At 42.4% G+C, this 25,312-nt stretch overlaps 1 protein-coding gene across 1 annotated transcript in view; it reads left to right on the plus strand.

Annotated features, from left to right (window-relative positions):
- AP1M1 (adaptor related protein complex 1 subunit mu 1) overlaps positions 1 to 15,499 on the plus strand; it is a 202,161-nt gene extending 186,662 nt beyond the window's left edge. Inside the window, exons 11-12 of the mRNA XM_053702981.1 lie at positions 13,506 to 13,581; positions 15,188 to 15,499. Coding sequence (XP_053558956.1) covers positions 13,506 to 13,581; positions 15,188 to 15,210 — 99 coding nt within the window. The 3' untranslated portion in view covers positions 15,211 to 15,499. The remainder of the gene's footprint in view (positions 1 to 13,505; positions 13,582 to 15,187) is intronic.
- Positions 15,500 to 25,312: the final 9,813 nt, after the last annotated feature.

Below are 25,312 nucleotides of genomic sequence, written 5' to 3' on the forward strand. Positions count from 1 at the left end.
CCACTAGGGCTGTGGCTTCCACATGGGCCTTCAAGAACGAGGCTTCTGTTGATCAGATATGTAGGGCAGCGACTTGGTCTTCACTGCACACTTTTACCAAATTTTACAAGTTTGATACTTTTGCTTCTTCTGAGGCTATTTTTGGGAGAAAGGTTTTGCAAGCCGTGGTGCCTTCCATTTAGGTGACCTGATTTGCTCCCTCCCTTCATCCGTGTCCTAAAGCTTTGGTATTGGTTCCCACAAGTAAGGATGACGCCGTGGACCGGACACACCTATGTTGGAGAAAACAGAATTTATGTTTACCTGATAAATTACTTTCTCCAACGGTGTGTCCGGTCCACGGCCCGCCCTGGTTTTTTTAATCAGGTCTGATAATTTATTTTCTTTAACTACAGTCACCACGGTAACATATGGTTTCTCCTATGCAAATATTCCTCCTTAACGTCGGTCGAATGACTGGGGTAGGCGGAGCCTAGGAGGGATCATGTGGCCAGCTTTGCTGGGCTCTTTGCCATTTCCTGTTGGGGAGGAGAATATCCCACAAGTAAGGATGACGCCGTGGACCGGACACACCGTTGGAGAAAGTAATTTATCAGGTAAACATAAATTCTGTTTTTTTCTCAGTTAATTTGGTTAGATCCCTTGGTCAGACATTGCGTTTCTTGGTGGACGTCTCACACAATCCAGTTTCTTGGTGATTGTCCTTTCTTCATCCATCATAATAATTAATTGGCATGAACTCAAGTCTCTCAGGTTGGGGCACAGTCTGGGGTCTTTGAGGATCTCAGGGAGTTTAGTTTCCTCAAGAGGTGAGGTTACCAATCAATGTCTTAGAACTTCATTGCTATCTTCCGAATTCTTTAGGCTTGACCTCTTCTCAGGTCAGTCCAATTTATTTATTTTCAATCCAACATCACTGCAGCAGCCTATATCAATCACTAAGGAGGTACTCGCAGTTCCCTAACAATGAAGAAGGTGTCTAACATTCTAGCTTGGGCAGAATCCCATCAGTGTACCATTTTGGCAATCCACATTCCCGGAGGCAACAATTGTGAGACAGATTTATTAGGGTCATCAGACTCTTAATTTGGAGAAATGGTCCCTCAAACAGGATATTTTCAATCATTGTATTCATTACTGGGGTCTACCAGAGGTAGACTTGATAGCCTCTCATCTGAATCACAAACTTTCCAGATATGCAGTGACTTCAAGGGACCCTGAAGCAGAATGGATGGATGCTTTAGCAGTTCCTTGGCTATTTTACCTAGCCTATCTTTTTTTCAGCAACTGTGCTTTTTCCAAGGGTGGTTGCTCAGATCAAACGTACTTCAGCAATCATAAAAGCTCCAGCATGACCTCTTAGGACTTGGTTTGCCGATCTGGTTCAAATGTCTAGTGTTTCACCGTGGTATCTCCCTCAGGCCTTGATATTCAAAGGTTCTCCAGCTTGGAGAGAAATTGCAGTTCAGACTTTACAGGGGCTTAACTCACTGAATATTCAAAAGAAAAAGGTTGGAACTCTCCAGCACGGCAAGATCTCTTATTTCTATATATGAAGGAGAGACAAGCCCAGTGCAATACAGCACCACGTTTTATGAGGTTTGTTACACTTCTGTGTTACTTTAACAAACTAGGAGTATACTTTGTATATTTCCGTTTATATATACAAATTACATTGCACCTTGAATCTGCTGCATTGCAAACGGAAACCAACACTTTCAGAAAGTGGGAGGGATAGTGCAGTTCCCTGGGCTGAACAGGGCAGTTCACAAGGTATGTCTGAAGCTCTCTCACAAGTCTTGTGAAATTTTCTAAGCATTTTAAACAAGTTGGTCTCATTGATTTGTCTCGCTAGCTTTATGCAGGGGTTTTGCTCAAAATTCACAATAGACTTATTTTAACTAAAAGAAAAGTAATACATGCTAAAATATATAACATTTCTGTTTAATTTGGAATTGGTGCAAACGGAGCCTTTATATCAGCCCCAGGGGTTCTCCAGTTACCTTCTCTCTCCCATGTAAAATTTTATTTCCCACATTCATTACTTTCTATGGAAGGCATCTCTCATCTCTGAGATTTCCAGGTTCCTCCCCTTTTCTTAGAGTTCTACCTCTGAAGTCTGCTCTATATTCAGAATTTGTAAAATCACTAAATACACTGCTGTACACAAAAATAAAAAAGAAAGTGCAAAGTTTAAATTTAATAAAATTGAATCTGAAGTGTAAATTGATATAAAATAGAAAGCACAGAGTGTAAATGCAGCAGAGCTGTCATGTCTTGCAATGCTACAGTGGGGAAAAAAGTATTTAGTCAGCCACCAATTGTGCAAGTTCTCCCACTTAAGAAGATGAGAGGCCTGTAATTTTCATCATAGGTATACCTCAACTATGAGAGACAAAATGTGGAAACAAATCCAGACAATCACATTGTCTGATTTGGAAATAATTTATTTGCAAATTATGGTGGAAAATAAGTATTTGGTCAATATCAAAAGTTCATCTCAATACTTTGTTATATATCCTTTGTTGGCAATGACAGAGGTCAAACGTTTTCTGTAAGTCTTCACAAGGTTGTCACACACTGTTGCTGTTATGTTGGCCCATTCCTGCATGCAGATCTCCTATAGAGCAGTGATGTTTTGGGGCTGTCGCTGGGCAACACAGACTTTCAACTCCCTCCAAAGGTTTTCTATAAGGCTGAGATCTGGAGACTGACTAGGCCACTCCAGGACCTTGAAATGCTTCTTACGAAGCCACTCCTTCGTTGCCCGGGCGGTGTTTGGGATCATTGTCATGCTGAAAGACCCAGCCACGTTTCATCTTCAATGCCCTTGCTGATGGAAGGAGGTTTGCACTCAAAATATCATGATACATGGCCCTATTCATTCTTTCATGTACACGGATCAGTCGTCCTGTTCCCTTTGCAGAGAAACAGCCCCAAAGCATGATGTTGCCACCCCCATGCTTCACAGTAGGTATGGTGTTCTCTCTCCTCCAAACACGACAAGTTGTGTTTCTACCAAACAGTTCTACTTTGGTTTCATCTGACCATATGACATTGTCCCAATCCGCTTCTGGATCATCCAAATGCTCTCTAGCATACTTCAGACGGGCCCGGACATGTACTGGCTTAAGCAGGGGGACACGTCTGGCACTGCAGGATTTGAGTCCCTGGCAGCGTAGTGTGTTACTGATGGTAGCCTTTGTTACGTTGGTCTCAGCTCTCTGCAGGTCATTCACTAGGTCCCCCCGTGTGGTTCTGGGATGTTTGCTCACCATTCTTGTGATCATTTTGACCCCACAGGGTGAGATCTTGCGTGGAACCCCAGATCGAGGGAGATTATCAGTGGTCTTGTATGTCTTCCATTTTCTAATTATTGCTCCCACAGTTGATTTCTTCACACCAAACCTTGCCTATTGCAGATTCAGTCTTCCCAGCCTGGTGCAGGTCTACAATTTTGTTTCTGGTGTCCTTCGACAGCTCTTTGGTCTTCACCATAGTGGAGTTTGGAGTGTGACTGTTTGAGGTTGTGGACAGGTGTCTTTTATACTGATAACAAGTTCAAACAGGTGCCATTAATACAGGTAATGAGTGGAGGACAGAGGAGCCTCTTAAAGAAGAAGATACAGGTCTGTGAGAGCCAGAAATCTTGCTTGTTTGTAGGTGACCAAATACTTATTTTCCACCATAATTTGCAAATAAATTATTTCCAAATCAGACAATGTGATTGTCTGGATTTGTTTCCACATTTTGTCTCTCATAGTTGAGGTATACCTATGATGAAAATTACAGGCCTCTCTCATCTTCTTAAGTGGGAGAACTTGCACAATTGGTGGCTGACTAAATACTTTTTTTTCCCCACTGTATATTGCACTGGTCTTGTCTTTCCTTCTCATACAGAAATGCAGGGAACGCCCTTTGGAGAAGTAAAGCCTTTTAAAAATGTCACTATGGATCTCACAGTGCTGGAGGATCATTTTATAATATCACTGGAGCAGAGAGGTATTAAATATTAGGGCCTCAGTGTCCAGATTGGTTATTTCAAGATCCCTTTTTTTTTTTAATAAAAAAATTCACTCTCAATTTGACTGCTTGGAGGTTGAACGGTTAATCCTTACTAAAAGGGCTTTTTCTGACTTAGTGGTAGATACCCTGATTCTGGTTTGTAAGCCAGTTACTAGAACATTTTGTCACTAGGTTTGGAAAGTGTATATTTCCATCTAAAGGGGAAGAGAGTCCACGGCTTCATTCATTACTTGTGGGAATTTAGAACCTGGCCGCCAGGAGGAGGCAGACACCCCAGCCAAAGGCTTAAATACCTCTCCCACTCCCCCCCGAGTCATTATTTGCCTTTTGTCACCCCCCAGGCAGAACATAGAGTGATCTGAGATGTCATTGCAGAAAATGCAGCATGTCTGCAGAAAGAACAGGAGCTGTTAGCACTTTAACTTTTCAGTGCTGCACCACATTAGGTTGTTCTTTTTAAACAGAGCTGTTCTCTGGCTGCATTGTATAAGTTTTTCTTAACACAGTGCATCCAAAGCAAAGTGCTGTTTGAAGACAACAGTCAGTCAAATATGCAGTAGTGCTGCAAAGCAGCAGTGCATTGATTGTTGTCTGGTTCTGAGATTTTTGCAAGCTCGTTCCCTAGCTTTTTAGTCTGCAAAGCTGTTTTTCTCTGAATGTAAGATGTTTATAAGAGCAATGCACCGTTTTTATTACTACATTTCTATGTTAGACTAAGATAAAAGGAAACAGATTTATTCAAGAGACATTTTACAATTGCTTTTTTGTCTGCAGCTAATTTGCAATGCAATTTTCAACTACTGCACTAGATTATACAACTTTAAATATTGCTTTATTCTCCAGTTAACCAACACATTGCAATTGATCTGGTTCTTTAGTGTAACTGAAAAATTTACAATTTTAGTTTATTTAAAAATGACCTGCAGAAAAATTTTCACTAAAAAAATCTCATCGCAGAAAGTGAAAAAAAGTTCCGTCTCTGGGTTCGTCACAGGAGGTTGGCAGAGAAGTGTCAGAAGATTCGGAGTAGTCTCTTATGGAGGGTAGTAGTCTTCGGAATGGGACTGAAGTTTTAAGTAGCCCTGTCAGCCTCTCATTGAGAGCTTGGGTGAAAGTTCGGAGATGCAGGGAGAGTCTTTCTGCAAAACCATCCCGACTCAGATTAACGGCTCCATAAGCAATCAGCATTGACGAGTTTCGCTGTTTGCTTTCTACACTCAAGTCCATGTCAGGAGCGATGCTACTACACTGTCACACTTGAGAGACCGTGTTCTGGTAAGATCATTTCATTTTTGATACACATAATGATAACGCAGAAGACAGGGTCACAGTGTGATACCTTACCTTTTTATATTTATAGAATCAAGGGTTAATATCCCTGGTAGGGGGGTTATTGAACAGGGGGGGGGGTTGTGCATAATATTGTTGTCATTGCTGCGATGTGTGAGATGTGGCTCTGGCAATGGGTGGACTTTAGTTTCATTTCCGGGAGTATTTGTGTGGCAGTTTTGGCGCTTTTTCTCCCTAGTGCAGGGGCGGTCCTGCGAGGCATTCCTTCTGTCAGGTGGGGCCTATCGACTTCCTTGCTTGATCGGCGGCTCAGGAGACATAAGTTTCTGTGGTCCGGGTCATAGGAGGTGGTGAATGCCCTGGCCATTCGAGGTTATAAAGGTGCCATTTTTGTTAGATATAACTAGTCTATACTAAAGCCGCAAGCTATGGAGGACTCTGACGCGTTAGAGGGTACTCCCTCTTTAACTAAGTCTAGTACCTGTGTTTATTGCAAGGAGGTTCTGGTAGAGCCGCCTGCTCAATTGTGTTCCACATGCCTTGATAAAGTCATCTCGAAAGAAAAGGATGTCTAGTACTACTGAGCTGTCCACCTCTGAGGGTACCCATCCCGTGAGGTGCGTTCCCTACATACATCTCAGAGTACACATGCAGCTCCCCAGGACATGTCTATTTCTCTTGTTAAGTGTATCCAGTCCACGGATCATCCATTACTTATGGAATATATTCTCCTTCCCAACAGGAAGCTGCAAGAGTCCACCCACAGCAAAGCTGCTATATAGCTCCTCCCCTAACTGCCATATTCAGTCATTCTCTTGCAAGCCTCAACATAGATAGGAGGTTGTGAGAGTCTGTGGTGCTTTCTACTTAGTTTATTCTTCAATCAAAAGTTTGTTATTTTTAAATGGCACCGGAGTGTGCTGTTTATCTCAGGCAGTATTTGGAAGAAGAATCTGCCTGCGTTTTTCTATGATCTTAGCAGACGTAACTAAGATCCATTTGCTGTTCTCACACATTCTGAGGAGTGAGGTACTTCAGAGGGGGAATGGCGTGCAGGTTTTCCTGCAGATAAGGTATGTGCAGTAAAATATTTTTCTAGGAATGGAATTGACTAAGAAAATACTGCTGATACCGAAGTAATGTAAGTAAAGCCTTAAATGCAGCGATAGCGACTGGTATCAGGCTTATTAATAGAGATACATACTCTTGTAAAAATGTGTTTTAAAACGTTTGCTGGCATGTTTAATCGTTTTTTAACATATGTTTGGTGATAAAACTTATTGGGGCCTAAGTTTTTTCCACATGGCTGGCTTAAATTTTGCATAGAAACAGTTTCCTGAGGCTTTCCACTGTTATAGTATAAAAGTTACAGTTGGTGCAGTTAAAATTACAAACAGTGACATTCAGCTTCCCTCAGCAGTCCCCTGCATGCTATAGGACATCTCTGAAGGGCTCAAAAGGGCTTCAAAAGTAGGAGCTGTTATGACTGTTTAAAACATATTTTTCGTTTTGTTAATCTGTTTTTTGTATTAAGGGGTTAATCATCCATTTGCAAGTGGGTGCAATGCTCTGCTAACTTGTTACATACACTGTAATAATTTTGTTAGTTTAACTGCCTTTTTTCACTGTTATTTCAAATTTTGGCAAAATTTGTTTCTCTTAAAGGCACAGTAACGTTTTATATATTTGCTTGTTAACTTGATTTAAAGTGTTTTCCAAGCTTACTAGTCTCATTATTAGTCTGTTCTAACATGTCTGACATAGAGGAAGCTCTGTGTTCATTATGTTTTAAAGCCATGGTGGAACCCCATCTTAGAATGTGTACCAGATGTACTGATTTCATGTTAAACAATAAAGATCATTTTTTGTCTTTAAAAACATTATCACCAGAGGATTCTGTCGTGGGGGTAGTTATGCCGACTAACTCTCCCCACGTGTCAGACCTTTTGACTCCCGCTTTAGGGACTCACGCTCAAAATGCGCCAAGTACATCAAGGGCACCCATAGCGTTTCTTTACCAGGGGATTCTGTCGAGGGGAAAGTTATGCCGACTAACTCTCCCCACGTGTCAGACCCTTCGACTCCCGCTTCAGGGACTCACGCTCAAATGGCGCCAAGTACATCAAGGGCGCCCATAGCGTTTATTTTACAAGACATGGCAAAGGTGGTGAATAATATTCTGGCAGCAGTATTAGTCAGACTACCTGAAATTAAAGGAAAGCAGTTAGCTCTGGGGGTAGATACAGAGCATACAGACGCTTTAAGAACCATGTATGATACTACCTCACAATATGCTTAGTCTGTGGGTGATTTTTTTTTTTTACTCAGGGAAGATGATTTAACCTGATTCTGATATTTCTACATTTAAAATTTATGCTTGAGAACCTCCACTTGTTGCTCAGGGAGGCTTTGGCTGCTCTGAATGAATGTGTACAATCGCAGGGCCAGAGAAATTGTGTAGACTGGATAAATATGCAGTGCCGGTGTGTACTGATGTTTTTCCAATACCTAAAGAGGTTTACTAAAATTTTTTTTAATAAGGAATGGGATAGACCAGGTGTGCCGTTCTCTTCCCCTCCTATTTTTTAGAAGAATGTTTTCTAATAGTTACCACCACACGGGACTTCTGGCAGACAGTTCCTAAGGTGGAGAGAAGAGTTTCTACTCTAGCTAAGCGTACCACTACCTCTGACGAGGACAGTTGTGCTTTTTAGATCCAATGGATAAAAAATGTTTATTCAACAGGGTTTTATCCTGCAGCCCCTTGCATACATTGCTTCTGTCACTGCTGCTGCGGCGTTCTGGGTTGAGTCTCTTGATGAGGCTTTACAGTTAAGCGACTCCATTGGATGAATATATTTGACAAGCTTATGCTAGCCAATTCCTTTGTTTTCTGATGCCTTGTTCATTTGACTAGACTAACGGCTAAGAATTCTGTTTTTTACTATACTGGCGCGCAGAGCGCTATGGCTTATATCATGGTCAGCTGTCGTGACTTTAATAAATAAGCTACTTAACTTCCCTTCAAGGGGCAGACCCTATTCGGGCCTGGTTTGAAGGAGATTATTGCTTATATCACTGGAGGAAAAGGTCATGCCCTTCCTCAGGATAGGTCTAAATCAAGGGGGGAAAAAAAAAAAAAAAAGGCTAATTTTCGTACCTTTTAAAAACTTCAGGGCAGGTGTGGCATCCTCTTCCTCTAAGGCAAAACAAGAGGGAATTTTTGCTCAGTCCAAGGCGGTCTGGAGACAATCGGACCTGGAACAAAGATAAGCAGGCCAAGGAGCCTGCTGCTGCCTCTAAGGCAGCATGAAGGAACGGACCCCTATCCGGTAACGGATCCTATAGGGGGCAGACTTTCATTCTTTGCCCAGGCGTGGGCAAGAGATGCCCAGGATCCCTAGGCATTGGAATTTATATCCCAGAGATATCTTCTGGATTTCAAAGATTCCCCCCCCAAAAAAGGGGAGATTTCGCCTTTCACAATTATCTGCAAACCAGATAAAGAAGGAGGCATTCTTACATTGTGTACGAGATCCATCCAGTTCCAAGAGAGGAACAGGGACAGAGTTTTTACTCAAATCTGTTTGTGGTTCCCAAGGAGAGGGAACCTTCAGACCTATTTTGGATCTAAAGATCTTAAACAAATTCCTCAGAATTCCGTCATTTAAGATGGAAACTATTCGTACCATCTTAACTATGATCCAGGAGAGTCAATAGAGGACTACAATGGATTTGAAGGATGCTTATCCTCACATTGTGATGCATAAAGATCACCATCGTTTTTCAGGTTTGCCTTTCTAGACAGGCATTACCAGTTTGTAGCTCTTTCCTTTGGGATATCTACAGCCCCAAGAATCTTTATGGAGGTTCTGGGGTCGCTTTGGCGGTCCTTAGACCGCGGGGCATAGAAGTGGCCCCTTATTTAGACGACATCCTGATACAGGCGTCAAACATCCAAATTGCCCAGTCTCATACGGACGTAGTACTGGCATTTCTGAGATCACATGGGTGGAAAGTGAACAAGGAAAGAGTTCTCTATCCCCAATCTCAAGGGTTTCCCTCCTAGGGACTCTGATAGATTCTGTAGAAATGAAAATTTACCTGACGGAGTCCAGGTTGTCAAAGTTTCTAAATTTCTGCCGTGTTTTTTTTCATCCCATCCGCGCCCTTCGGTGGCTCAGTACATGAATGAAATCGGCTTAATGGTAGCGGCAAGGGACATAGTACCGTTTGCACGTCTACATTTCAGACCGCTGCAACTATGCATGCTCAGTCAGAGGAACGGGGATTACACAGATTTGTCCCCCTGTTAAACCTGGACCAAGAGACCAGAGATTCTCTTCTCTGGTGACTATGTCGGGTCCATCTGTCCAAGGGTATGACCTTCCGCAGGTCAGATGGGACAATTGTTACAATAGATGCCAGCCTTTTAGGTTGGGATGCAGTCTGGAACTCCCTGAAGGCTCAGGGATAGTGGACTTAGGAGGAGACCCTCCTTCTAATAAATATTCTGGAACTGGGAGTGATATTCCATGCTCTTCAGACTTGGCCTCAGTTAGCAACTCTGAGGTACATCATACTCAGTCGGACAATATACACGACTGTGGCTTACATCAGCCATCAAGGGGGAACAGAAGTTCCCTAGCGATGTTAGAAGTCTTACAATAATTCACTGGACAGAGACTCACTCTTGTCTATCAGCTATCCATATCCCAGGTGTTGAGAACTGGGAGGTGGATTTTCTAAGTCGTCAGACTTTTCTTCCGGGGGAGTGGGATTTCCTCCGGAGGTCAAGACCAAGCAGGAGAGGGCTTTGGTGTTTTTGACAGCGCCTGCGTAGCCACGCAGGACCTGGTATGCAGATCTGGTGGACATGTCATCCTTTCCATCACGGTCTCTGCTTCAGAGACAGGTCCCTCTACCTCAGGGTCCTTTCAACCATCTAAATAGAATCAATCTGAGATGGACTGCCTGGAGACTGAACGCTTGATGTTATCAAAGCATGGCTTCTCCGAGTCAGTCATTGATACCTTAATACAGACATGAAAGCCTGTCTCTAGGAAAATTGAACATAGATATGGTGTAAATATCTGATTGTTATGAATCCAAGGGTTACTCATGGAGTAAAGTCTGGATTCCCAGGATATTATCTTTTCTCCAAGATGTTTTTGAGAAAAGGGTTGTCAGCTAATTCCTTAAAAGGGGACAGATTTTTACTCTGTCTATTTTTTTGCACAAGCGTCTGGCAGGTATTCTAGACGTTCAGGCATTTGGTCAGGCTTTGGTTAGATCCAAGCCTGTGTTTAAAACTGTTGCTCCGCCATGGAGCTTAAACCTGATTCTTAAGGTTCTTCAAGAAGTTCCGTTTGAACCTTTTTTGTTCCATAGATATCAATCTTTATCTTGGAAAGTTCCTTTTGGGTAGCTAATTCCTCGACTCGTAGAGTCTCCAAGTTATCTGTGTTACAATGTGATTCTCCTTATCTGGTCCTTCGTACGGATAAGGTAGTCCTGCGTACCAACCTGGGTTTTTTCCTAAGGTGGTATCTAACAAGTACATCACTCAAGAGATAGTTGTTCCATGCTTGTATCCTAATCCTTCCTCAAAGAAGGAACGTCTATTACACAATATTGGACGTGGTTTGTGCTTTAAAGTTTTACTTACAAGCTACTACAGTTTTCATCAAACGTTCACCTTGTTTGTTGTCTATTCTGGACAGAGGAGAGGTCAAAAGACTTCAGCAGCCTCTCTGTCTTTTTGGTTAAAAAGCATAATTCATTTAGCTTATGAGACTGCTGGACAGCAGCCTCCTGAAGGGATTACAGCTCATTCTACTAGAGCTGTGGTTTTCACTTGGGCCTTTTTTAAATGTGGCTTCTGTTGAACAGATTTACAAGACGGAGTCTTGGTCTGCGCTTCATACTTTTCAAATTTAACAAATTTGATACCTTGCTTCTTCGGAGGCTATTTTTGGGAGAAAGGGTTTTTTACAGGCAGTGGTAACTTCCGTTTAAGTACCTGCCTTGTCCCTCCCATCATCCGTGTACTTTAGCTTTGGTATTGGTATTCCATAAGTAATGGATGATCCGTGGACTGGATACACTTAACAAGAGAAAACATAATTTATGCTTACCTGATAAATTTATTTCTCTTGTAGTGTATCCAGTCCACGGCCCGCCCTGTCACTTTAAGGCAGGTAATTTTTTCATTTGAACTACAGTCACCACTGCACCCTATGGTTTTTCCTTTCTCTGCATGTTTTCGGTCGAATGACTGAATATGGCAGTTAGGGGAGGAGCTATATAGCAGCTTTGCTGTGGGTGGACTCTTGCAGCTTCCTGTTGGGAAGGAGAATATATTCCATAAGTAATGGATGATCCGTGGACTGGATACACTACAAGAGAAATAAATTTATCAGGTAAGCATAAATTATGTTTTCTCCTACGGGAAAGATCCGTTGGCTGTCAGATTTTGCAGATCAACTGCAAACGGTGGTCTCTAAGGTGATAAGGGCCTTACCACGTTCTGCAAAGTGCAAGCATAAGGTAAAATATGGCGATCCGGCCCACAGGTCTTATACTCCAATGGATATCTCTGAAAGATTATCCGCTGACGAGGATGACTCCGACTATTCGGAGGATGTTCCTTCTGGGTCGGAGTCCATGTCATCTAAAGTTCCCATTGCAGAGGAGCCTGACTTTAGGTTTAGGATGGAAAATTTGCGCTTTTTGCTGAAGCAGGTTCTTGCTACCCTTGAGGTACCGGAACCGAAACTACCGGAGGAACCTTTGATTCCTAAGCTTGATAAAGTGTATGAGGACAGGGTGGTACCTCAGACCTTCCCGGTTCCTGTTACGATGGCTAACATTATTAAAAATGAATGGGAGAGATTAGGTTCTTCCTTTTCCCCTTCTTCCTTTAAGAAGTTGTTCCCCGTCCTGGACTCTCAGCTCAAGCTATGGGGGACTGTCCCTAAGGTGGATGGGGCTATCTCTACGCTCGTGAAGCGGACGGCGATTCCTCTTGAGGATAGTTTGTCATTTTAAGAGCCCATGGATAAAAAGTTGGAGAACGTGTTAAGAAAGATGTTCCAACACACAGGGTTTGGTTTTCAGCCGGCAACGGCAGTAGCTGGGGTTTACGGAGCTGCAACATATTGGTGCGAGTCTGTCTGACATGGTCGAGAGGGAGACTCCCCTTGACGAGATACAGGAGAGAATTAAGGCCTTGAGGGTCGCTAATTCTTTTATTTGTGATGCCAATATGCAAATGATTCTCCTGAACAAAAGATATCAGGTTTTTCCGTATTAGCCCGCAGGGCTCTGTGGCTAAAATCGTGGTCTGCAGACAGGACCTCTAAGTCCAGACTTCTATCCCATCCTAGTGCAGGCTCTGTCGTTCAGTCTCTGAAGATCACTCCAGGGCCCTTCTTTCGTTACTCCAATCTCACGGTTGGAAGATAAACTAAGGAAAGAGCTCCCTGATTCCCATCAACAGGCTGGAGTTCCTGGGAACGATAATAGATTCTATATCAATGAAGATATTTTTCACAGATCAGCGGCGTAGGAAGATTGCGTCCACCTGTCTTGCCCTTCAGTCAGGTTCCACCTCAGACCTCTTCAGCTATGCATGTTGAGACAGTGGAACGGCGATCATTCAGATCCATCTCAACAGATTTCTCTTGACATCCTTCCTGAGACCGTCCTGGGACATTGTGACCACGGACGCAAGTCTAGCAGGGTAGGGTGAAGTTCGGGTTGCCAGGATGGCACAGGGAAGGTGGTCTCGAGAAGAGTCTCTCCTGCCAATCAATATTCTGGAACTTCGAGCGATCTACAATGCTCTGAAGGCCTGACCTCTCCTGGGATCGTTCAACTTCATCAGGTTCCAGACAGACATTGTGCAGTTATGTTTTAATGTTGAAGAACAAGATTCCTTGACAAGGTCTTCACTTTCAGAGTAATAACACATACTGCAAACGTAAGTGTCTGAGTGCTTTGCATGTTGGATAGTTTCTTCACACTTCATGTTGGCTGTAGGAAACTTCAAACTGAGAAGAAAATTTGTAAGCTTGTTCATGTTTAGTCACTCTGAATGTGAAGCGATTTATCGTTAATCGTAAATCTGATTTTGTGTAGTTTTTATATAAACTGTACTCCAATAATACTTTTTACTTTTCCCATAGGTTCGTTACTTAAAGATCATTGAGAAGAGCGGTTATCAGGCCTTGCCATGGGTGCGATATATAACACAGAATGGAGGTAATGTTTCTTAATACATTTTATTAACTGCAAAGTTTTCTTAGCCAAGTACATTTGCTTTTGAATTCTGTAAATAGACTGATCCTTTTGAGGTCCAAATTCATTTAACTTGGATAATTGAAGCTTCATGGTCCTGTCCTCATGACGTTTTGGTTGCACAGTTCTGCAGGATAGTCAAGTTGTTACTTGTATACTTTCATTAAAGATGCCACTTCAATTTGTCTATATCAGCACATAAGCAGCATTTTGTATCCTGATATTTCAGGCTGCAACATGGGCTTTATATATCCCAGCACTTCAACTGATCTATATGTTCTAATATGTTTTAACAAAAGAAAATAACAGATTTATACTTAACGATTAAATCCTTTTCTTTACAAATGAAGTAGAATTATATGAAGGACTGTTCTACTTGTGACATCCTTCTGGTTATGCTCTGAGTGGTTTCATGAAATGACCCAAGCAGAAAGGGAAAGATGTATATATTTGCTTACCCAATCCCTCAAACTTCTGTGAGGCATTTCTGCCTATACTGATATGGATCTAATTTGAGTAGAAAGAAACTGATTTATCGGTAACTATAAATCTGTTTTTTTTTTTTTTTTCCCTGAGTCTCAGAAGCAGAGTTGTGCAAACACTGAGCAATACTCAACTTGGACAGGCAAGTCGGGGAGCAATCCACCTTGTGATAGGCCAAACAAAGAGTGAAGTGTATCAGTGGGGAAGTCCCCATTATGTGGTCATTTCTGACCGTTCCCCCGCCCCTTAGCAGTGCTCTGTTATTGGAGAGCATCAGGCAGGGAGAGTCCAGATTTAAATAGTTTTATAGGTATATATTGTTAATAACCGTTTTGACTAGAAATGCTGAATATGTAAAGTAGATTGATCATTTTTAAACAGACAATGTACAGTACTGTAAAATTAGTTTCCCCTTAATGTGTTCCCAGTGACTTGTTATACCAGCTCCAGAGTATTAAAAGTTTTGGAAATAGCTCCATTACATTTCTTTTTGTATTTTTAAAATAACTGCCTTTGCTTTTTTAAACCATTCTCTTCAAGGACTCTTTCAAATGGGCTTGGTCTTATATTCTCTCACTCTCTACTTAGGTTCTGAAATGTTCATATTCGGTATTGGTTTCAGTGAGCCAAACTATTATATATAGTTCATATTTCTCTCAATAATTTGATGTTTGTAGAGTAATATTGCTAATATAAGTGTAATGCTATAGAGAGAGAGAGAGATCTTATCCTTCCTAGTTCAGACTCATACAGTGGTTCCTTTTAATGGGAGTGTTGTCCAGACTGGAGTTCTTCAGAAGAAAATGCAACTTTGATTCCCAAGCCAAGTCAACTTTACACTAAAGCAGAGAAGGTTGAAACATCTTCCCTTTTTATTTATGGGGTGGTACATGAGCTTCTACAGTGAGTGGGGCTCAAGTTACTGGGAAGATGTCGCCATCTCTACAAAAAGCGTGAACTAAGTTGGCATATTGTAAAATTAGGCACTTTGACAAATAATGAATCTCTTGTTTAACCTTTTTGGTTTCCCTTTAGTTATCTCCGATGTTTAGCACTGGATTTGAACTCTGTTTCTTTCTTTCATTAGACTACCAGCTTCGAACACAGTAAGAACAACCTTGATCTTCTATCATCACATAGCTATAGTTAGTTAAAACATTAACGGTAACCTGGTCACTTCACTTTGGAATACGGAAGAAATTGAAGATGAGGACCCTGTTGGAAGACCCTATTTAAGATAACAAAGACCACATTACAGTTAATTATCATAGAATATTAATTTTGAAGAAACAATGTTACAGTTGGTTATCATGCAATATGTGTGTGCCACTTTCTGGGAATGCATTATATTTATGTGTCATTTTCTCGTCTATTAAAGGTGAACTGTCAAAGGACCAAAGTTAATTTTTGGCAGTGATAGCTTTAAACTTAAAGGGACGTAAAACCCCAACATTTTCATTCATGATTCAGATAGAACATTCCATTTTAAACAACTTTCCGATTTACTTCCATTATCAACTTTTCATCATTTTCTTGTTATCCTTTGCTGAAAAGCAGCAAGATAAGTTCAGGAGTGTGCAGTGTCTGCAACACTATATGGCAGCAATGTTGTACATTATCAAGAGCACCAGATGGCAGCACCATTCCCTGTTATATGCTCCAGGCGCGCACGTCACCTATCTAGGTATCTCTTCAACAAAGAATAACACGAGAACAAAGCCAATTTGATAATAGAAGGTAATTGGAATTTTTTTTAAAATGTATTCTCTATCTGAATCATGAAAGATAAAAAAAAAAGTTTAATGTCCCTTTTAAATTAGCCCACTACATTACCATTGTGCAACATGGTTAACAAAATAAGACAAATCATCCATGTGATTATAAGCGAGTGTTATTTTATAGAATATACCAATAGCTACATCCCTGGAATTATAAGGGACACTATACCCAAACATTTTCTTTCATGATTAAGGTAGAGAATACAATTTTAAACAACATTCCAATTTACTTCTATTATCTAATTTGCTTCATTCTTTAGATATACTTTAATGAAGAAATAGCAATGCACACTGTGAACCAATCACAGGAAGCATCTATGTGCAGCTACCAATCAGCAAAGAATATCAAGAGAATGAAGCAAATTAGATAATAGAAGTAAATTAGAAAGTTGTTTATAATTGTATGCTCTTTTTATATCATGAAAGAAAAAATTTGGGTAACATGTCCCTTTAAGTGGAAATAGAAGTATTTAGACACAGCTAGGATTTCTTCATACCCTCGTTTTGCTTTCAAGCAGTTCATAATGTGCTGAGACCCAATTACAGTTTAAAACTAATTGCTTCTTAATACTTAGCTGTAAAAGGTAGCTCTTTAATAAAGGTTAAATCACGTTGTACACTGAATGAACAATGGCTCTCTAGCATAGAAGGATCCATTCCTTTATTACAGAAGGGGTGTGCTGGTGGTAGTGTAAATAGTCTAATACTTTAATGTCCTAATAAATACTAAATGCATTAAAGATCAAAAATTCTATGCTCTAGTGAGTCCACTGGTTTTCAAAACTGTCCTCAGGCCTCCCTAACAGGCCAGGTTTCTCCAACATTGGTGTGTCCGGTCCACGGCGTCATCCATTACTTGTGGGATATTCTCCTCCCCCACAGGGAAAGGCAAGGAGAGCACACAGCAAGAGCTGTCCATATAGTCCCTCCCAGGCTCCGCCCCCCCAGTCATTCTCCTTGCCGCTCTGAACAAGTAGCATCTCCTCGGGGATGGTGAGGAGTTTGTGGTGTTTAGTTGTAGTTTTTTATTCTTCTATCAAGAGTTTGTTATTTTAAAATAGTGCTGGTATGTACTATTTACTCTGAAACAGAAAGAGATGAAGAGTTCTGTTTATAAGAGGATTATGATTTTAGCAGACAGTATCTAAAATCAGTTGCTGTTCCCACACAGGACTGTTGAGATGAGAGAACTTCAGTTGGGGGGAACAGTTTGCAGACTTTTCTGCTCAAGGTATGACTAGCCATTTTTCTAACAAGACTGTGTAATGCTGGAAGGCTGTCATTTTCCCTCATGGGGATTGGTAAGCCATTTTCTTAGTCTCAAACAGGATAAAGGGCTTATTATGGGCTATACACTGGTAGACACTCTTAAGGGCTAAATCGATTGCTTTATTTAAGTATTATATGCAGTTTGAAGTTGAATTTCACACTTTTATAACATTGGGGAACGTTTTTTAGCACCAGGCACTTGTTAAGACACCTTCCCAGTCAGGAAGGGCCTTTCTCTGTAGTAGGCAGAGCCTCATTTTCGCGCCATTACTGTGCAGTTAATTTTGAGTTCAGTACATGCAGCTGCATGTGTGTGGGTCTGGAATCCACTAAAAACGTTCCTAGAAGGCTTCATTTGATATCATATACCCCCCTGGGATTGGTGAAGTCGCAGCAAAGGCTGTAGCTGGGACTGTAAGGGGGTTAAAATTAAAAACGGCTCCGGTTTCCACATTTTAAGGGTTAACAGCTTGAAAATTGGGGTGCAATACTTTGAATGCATTAAGACACTGTGGTGAAAATTTGGTAAAGATTGGATAATTCCTTCATAGTTTTTCACATATTCAGTAATAAAGTGTGCCCTGTTTAACATTTAAAGAGACAGTAACGGTTTTGTTTTAAAACGGTTTTTGTGCTTTATTAACCAGTTTAAGCCTGTTTAACATGTCTGTACCTTCAGATAGATCATGTTCTGTATGTATGGTAGCCAATGTGGTTCCCCCTTCAAATATGTGTGATAATTGTGCCATAGCGTCCAAACAAAGTAAGGACAGTACTGTCACAAATAGTAAAGTTGCCCAGGATGATTCATCAGATGAAGGAAGTAGACATAGTTCTACATCATCTCCTTCTGTGTCTATACCAGTTATGCCCGCGCAGGCGACCCCTAGTACTTCTAGCGCGCCAATGCTTGTTACTATGCAGCAATTGACGGCAGTAATGGATAATTCCATAGCTAATATTTTATCCAAAATGCCAGCATTTCAGAGAAAGCGCGATTGCTCTGTTTTAAACACTGTAGAGCAGGAGGGCGCTGATGATAATTTTTCTGTCATACCCTCACACCAATCTGAAGTGGCAGTGAGGGAGGGTTTGTCAGATGGGGAAATTTCTGATACAGGAAGAATTTCTCAGCAGGCAGAACCTGATGTTGTGACATTTAAATCAAAATTAGAGCATCTCCGCGCATTACTTAAGGAGGTGCTATCTACTCTGGATGATTGTGACAATCTGGTCAACCCAGAAAAATTGTGCAAGATGGACAAGTTCCTTGAGGTCCCGGTGCACCCTGATGCTTTTCCGATACCTAAACGGGTGGCGGACATAGTGAATAAGGAGTGGGAGAAGCCAGGCATACCTTTTGTCCCTCCTCCTATATTTAAGAAATTGTTCCCTATGGTCGACCCCAGGAAGGACACATGGCAAACAGTCCCTAAGGTCGAGGGGGCAGTTTCTACTCTAGCCAAGCACACGACCATTCCTATTGAGGACAATTGTGCTTTCAAAGATCCTATGGATAAAAAATTGGAGGGTTTGCTTAAAAAGATTTTTGTACAGCAAGGTTACCTCCTTTAACCTATTTCGTGCATTATTCCTGTCACTACAGTGGCTTGGTTCTGGTTCGAGGAACTGGAAAAGTCGCTCAGTAGGGAGACTCCGTATGAGGAAGTCATGGACAGAATTCACGCACTTAAGTTAGCTAATTCCTTTATTTTAGACACCACTTTGCAGTTAGCGAGGTTAGCGGCGAAAAATTCAGGGTTTACAATTGGGGCGCGTAGAGCGCTCTGGCTAAAGTCTTGGTCGGCGGATGTATCTTCCAAGACAAAATTGCTTAATACCCCTTTCAAAGGTAAGACCCTTTTCTCCAACATAGGTGTGTCCGGTCCACGGCGTCATCCTTACTTGTGGGATATTCTCTTCCCCAACAGGAAATGGCAAAGAGCCCAGCAAAGCTGGTCACATGATCCCTCCTAGGCTCCGCCTACCCCAGTCATTCTCTTTGCCGTTGTACAGGCAACATCTCCACGGAGATGGCTTAGAGTTTTTTAGTGTTTAACTGTAGTTTTTCATTATTCAATCAAGAGTTTGTTATTTTCAAATAGTGCTGGTACGTACTATTTACTCAGAAACAGAAAAGAGATGAAGAATTCTGTTTGTATGAGGAAAATGATTTTAGCAACCGTAACTAAAATCCATGGCTGTTCCACACAGGACTGTTGAGAGCAATTAACTTCAGTTGGGGGAACAGTTTGCAGTCCTTTGCTGCTTGAGGTATGACACATTCTAACAAGACGATGTAATGCTGGAAGCTGTCATTTTCCCTATGGGATCCGGTAAGCCATGTTTATTACGATCGTAAATAAGGGCTTCACAAGGGCTTATTTAGACTGTAGACCTTTTTTGGGCTAAATCGATTGATATTAACACTTATTTAGCCTTGAGGAATCATTTATTCTGGGTATTTTGATATAATAATATCGGCAGGCATTGTTTTAGACACCTTATTCTTTAGGGGCTTTCCCAAAGCATAGGCAGAGTCTCATTTTCGCGCCGGTGTTGCGCACTTGTTTTTGAGAGGCATGGCATGCAGTCGCATGTGAGAGGAGCTCTGATACTTATAAAAGACTTCTGAAGGCGTCATTTGGTATCGTATTCCCCTTTGGGTTTGGTTGGGTCTCAGCAAAGCAGATACCAGGGACTGTAAAGGGGTTAAAGCTTAAAACGGCTCCGGTTCCGTTATTTTAAGGGTTAAAGCTTCCAAAATTGGTGTGCAATATTTTCAAGGCTTTAAGACACTGTGGTGAAAGTTTGGTGAATTTTGAACAATTCCTTCATGTTTTTTCGCAATTGCAGTAATAAAGTGTGTTCAGTTTAAAATTTAAAGTGACAGTAACGGTTTTATTTCAAAACGTTTTTTGTACTTTCTTATCAAGTTTATGCCTGTTTAACATGTCTGAACTACCAGATAGACTGTGTTCTGAATGTGGGGAAGCCAGAATTCCTATTCATTTAAATAAATGTGATTTATGTGATAATGACAATGATGCCCAAGATGATTCCTCAAGTGAGGGGAGTAAGCATGGTACTGCATCATTCCCTCCTTCGTCTACACGAGTCTTGCCCACTCAGGAGGCCCCTAGTACATCTAGCGCGCCAATACTCCTTACTATGCAACAATTAACGGCTGTAATGGATAATTCTGTCAAAAACATTTTAGCCAAAATGAACCCTTGTCAGCGTAAGCGTGGATGCTCTGTTTTAGTTACTGAAGAGCATGACGACGCTGATATTAATATCTCTGAAGGGCCCCTAACCCAATCTGAGGAGGCCAGGGAGGTTTTGTCTGAGGGAGAAATTACTGATTTAGGGAACATTTCTCAGCAGGCTGAATCTGATGTGATTACATTTAAATTTAAATTGGAACATCTCCGCATTTTGCTTAAGGAGGTATTATCCACTCTGGATGATTGTGAAAATTTGGTCATCCCAGAGAAACTATGTAAAATGGACAAGTTCCTAGAGGTGCCGGGGCTCCCAGAAGCTTTTCCTATACCCAAGCGGGTGGCGGACATTGTTAATAAAGAATGGGAAAGGCCCGGTATTCCTTTCGTCCCTCCCCCCATATTTAAAAAATTGTTTCCTATGGTCGACCCCAGAAAGGACTTATGGCAGTCAGTCCCCAAGGTCGAGGGAGCGGTTTCTACTTTAAACAAACGCACCACTATTCCCATAGAGGATAGTTGTGCTTTCAAAGATCCTATGGATAAAAAATTAGAAGGTTTGCTTAAAAAGATGTTTGTTCAGCAGGGTTACCTTCTACAACCCATTTCATGCATTGTCCCTGTCACTACAGCCGCATATTTCTGGTTTGATGAACTGATTAAGGTGCTCGATAGTGACTCTCCTCCTTATGAGGAGATTATGGACAGAGTCAATGCTCTCAAATTGGCTAATTCTTTCACTCTAGACGCCTCTTTGCAATTGGCTAAGTTAGCGGCTAAGAATTCTGGGTTTGCTATTGTGGCGCGCAGAGCGCTTTGGTTGAAATCTTGGTCGGCTGATGCGTCTTCCAAGAACAAGCTACTAAACATTCCTTTCAAGGGGAAAACGCTGTTTGGTCCTGACTTGAAAGAGATTATCTCTGATATCACTGGGGGTAAGGGCCATGCCCTTCCTCAGGATCGGCCTTTCAAGGCAAAAAATAGACCTAATTTTCGTCCCTTTCGTAAAAACGGACCAGCCCAAGGTGCTACGTCCTCTAAGCAAGAGGGTAATACTTCTCAGGCCAAGCCAGCTTGGAGACCAATGCAAGGCTGGAACAAGGGAAAGCAGGCCAAGAAACCTGCCACTGCTACCAAGACAGCATGAAATATTGGCCCCCGATCCGGGACCGGATCTGGTGGGGGGCAGACTCTCTCTCTTCGCTCAGGCTTGGGCAAGAGATGTTCTGGATCCTTGGGCGCTAGAAATAGTCTCCCAGGGTTATCTTCTGGAATTCAAGGGACTTCCCCCAAGGGGGAGGTTCCACAGGTCTCAGTTGTCTTCAGACCACATAAAAAGACAGGCGTTCTTACATTGTGTAGAAGACCTGTTAAAAATGGGAGTGATTCATCCTGTTCCATTGAGAGAACAAGGGATGGGGTTCTACTCCAATCTGTTCATAGTTCCCAAAAAAGAGGGAACGTTCAGACCAATCCTAGATCTCAAGATCTTAAACAAATTTCTCAAGGTCCCATCGTTCAAGATGGAAACCATTCGAACTATCCTTCCTTCCATCCAGGAAGGTCAATTCATGACCACGGTGGATTTAAAGGATGCGTATCTACATATTCCTATCCACAAGGAACATCATCGGTTCCTAAGGTTTGCATTCCTGGACAAACATTACCAGTTCGTGGCGCTTCCTTTCGGATTAGCCACTGCTCCAAGGATTTTCACAAAGGTACTAGGGTCCCTTCTAGCGGTGCTAAGACCAAGGGGCATTGCAGTAGTACCTTACCTGGACGACATTCTGATTCAAGCGTCGTCCCTCCCTCGAGCAAAGGCTCACACGGACATCGTCCTGGCCTTTCTCAGATCTCACGGCTGGAAAGTGAACGTGGAAAAGAGTTCTCTATCCCCGTCAACAAGGGTTCCCTTCTTGGGAACAATTATAGACTCCTCAGAAATGAGGATTTTTCTAACAGAGGCCAGAAAGACAAAACTTCTGGACTCTTGTCGAATACTTCATTCCGTTCCTCTTCCTTCCGTAGCTCAGTGCATGGAAGTGATCGGGTTGATGGTAGCGGCAATGGACATAGTTCCTTTTGCGCGCATTCATCTAAGACCATTACAACTGTGCATGCTCAGTCAGTGGAATGGGGACTATACAGACTTGTCTCCAAAGATACAAGTAAATCAGAGGACCAGAGACTCACTCCGTTGGTGGCTGTCCCTGGACAACCTGTCACGAGGGATGACATTCCGCAGACCAGAGTGGGTCATTGTCACGACCGACGCCAGTCTGATGGGCTGGGGCGCGGTCTGGGGATCCCTGAAAGCTCAGGGTCTTTGGTCTCGGGAAGAATCTCTTCTACCGATAAATATTCTGGAACTGAGAGCGATATTCAATGCTCTCAAGGCTTGGCCTCAGCTAGCGAGGACCAAGTTCATACGGTTTCAATCAGACAACATGACGACTGTTGCGTACATCAACCATCAAGGGGGAACAAGGAGTTCCCTAGCGATGGAAGAAGTGACCAAGATTATTCTATGGGCGGAGTCTCACTCCTGCCACCTGTCTGCTATCCACATCCCGGGAGTGGAAAATTGGGAAGCGGATTTTCTGAGTCGTCAGACTTTGCATCCGGGGGAGTGGGAACTCCATCCGGAAATCTTTGCCCAAGTCACTCAGCTGTGGGGCATTCCAGACATGGATCTGATGGCCTCTCGTCAGAACTTCAAAGTTCCTTGCTACGGGTCCAGATCCAGGGATCCCAAGGCGGCTCTAGTGGATGCACTAGTAGCACCTTGGACCTTCAAACTAGCTTATGTGTTCCCGCCGTTTCCTCTCATCCCCAGGCTGGTAGCCAGGATCAACCAGGAGAGGGCGTCGGTGATCTTGATAGCTCCTGCGTGGCCACGCAGGACTTGGTATGCAGATCTGGTGAATATGTCATCGGCTCCACCTTGGAAGCTACCTTTGAGACGAGACCTTCTAGTTCAGGGTCCGTTCGAACATCCGAATCTGGTTTCACTCCAGCTGACTGCTTGGAGATTGAACGCTTGATTTTATCGAAGCGAGGTTTCTCAGATTCTGTTATCGATACTCTTGTTCAGGCCAGAAAGCCTGTAACTAGAAAGATTTACCACAAAATTTGGAAAAAATATATCTGTTGGTGTGAATCTAAAGGATTCCCTTGGGACAAGGTTAAGATTCCTAGGATTCTATCCTTCCTTCAAGAAGGATTGGAAAAGGGATTATCGGCAAGTTCCCTGAAGGGACAGATTTCTGCCTTGTCGGTGTTACTTCACAAAAAACTGGCAGCTGTGCCAGATGTTCAAGCCTTTGTTCAGGCTCTGGTTAGAATCAAGCCTGTTTACAAACCTTTGACTCCTCCTTGGAGTCTCAATTTAGTTCTTTCAGTTCTTCAGGGGGTTCCGTTTGAACCCTTACATTCCGTTGATATTAAGTTATTATCTTGGAAAGTTTTGTTTTTAGTTGCAATTTCTTCTGCTAGAAGAGTTTCAGAATTATCTGCTCTGCAGTGTTCTCCTCCTTATCTGGTGTTCCATGCAGATAAGGTGGTTTTACGTACTAAACCTGGTTTTCTTCCAAAAGTTGTTTCTAACAAAAACATTAACCAGGAGATTATCGTACCTTCTCTGTGTCCGAAACCAGTTTCAAAGAAGGAACGCTTGTTGCACAATTTGGATGTTGTTCGCGCTCTAAAATTCTATTTAGATGCTACAAAGGATTTTAGACAAACATCTTCCTTGTTTGTTGTTTATTCAGGTAAAAGGAGAGGTCAAAAAGCAACTTCTACCTCTCTCTCTTTTTGGATTAAAAGCATCATCAGATTGGCTTACGAGACTGCCGGACGGCAGCCTCCCGAAAGAATCACAGCTCATTCCACTAGGGCTGTGGCTTCCACATGGGCCTTCAAGAACGAGGCTTCTGTTGATCAGATATGTAGGGCAGCGACTTGGTCTTCACTGCACACTTTTACCAAATTTTACAAGTTTGATACTTTTGCTTCTTCTGAGGCTATTTTTGGGAGAAAGGTTTTGCAAGCCGTGGTGCCTTCCATTTAGGTGACCTGATTTGCTCCCTCCCTTCATCCGTGTCCTAAAGCTTTGGTATTGGTTCCCACAAGTAAGGATGACGCCGTGGACCGGACACACCTATGTTGGAGAAAACAGAATTTATGTTTACCTGATAAATTTCTTTCTCCAACGGTGTGTCCGGTCCACGGCCCGCCCTGGTTTTTTAATCAGGTCTGATAATTTATTTTCTTTAACTACAGTCACCACGGTACCATATGGTTTCTCCTATGCTATTATTCCTCCTTAACGTCGGTCGAATGACTGGGGTAGGCGGAGCCTAGGAGGGATCATGTGACCAGCTTTGCTGGGCTCTTTGCCATTTCCTGTTGGGGAAGAGAATATCCCACAAGTAAGGATGACGCCGTGGACCGGACACACCGTTGGAGAAAGAAATTTATCAGGTAAACATAAATTCTGTTTTTTGGCCAGAATTGAAAGAGATTATTTCAGACATCACTGAGGGAAAGGGCCATGCCCTCCCACAAGATAAACCTTTCAAGGCTAAGAATAAGTCCAATTTTCGTTCCATTCGCAATTTCAGGAACGGACCGGCTTCCAACTCGGCAGCCTCTAGACAAGTGGGTAACGCTTCCCAGACTAAACCAGCTTGGAAATCAATGCAAGGCTGGAACAAGGGTAAACAGGCCAAGAAGCCTGCTGCTGCTGCTACCAAAACAGCATGAAGGTGTAGCCCCCGATCCGGGACCGGATCTAGTAGGGGGCAGACTCTCTCTCTTTGCTCAGGCTTAGGCAAGAGATGTTCAGGATCCCTGGACACTAGAAATAGTCTCTCAGGGTTTTCTTCTGGAGTTCAAGGAACTACCCTCAAGGGGAAGGTTCCACATGTCTAACTTATC

This window comes from Bombina bombina, chromosome 2 (genome assembly GCF_027579735.1).
Source record: "Bombina bombina isolate aBomBom1 chromosome 2, aBomBom1.pri, whole genome shotgun sequence".
NCBI classification, from domain to species: Eukaryota; Metazoa; Chordata; class Amphibia; order Anura; family Bombinatoridae; genus Bombina; species Bombina bombina.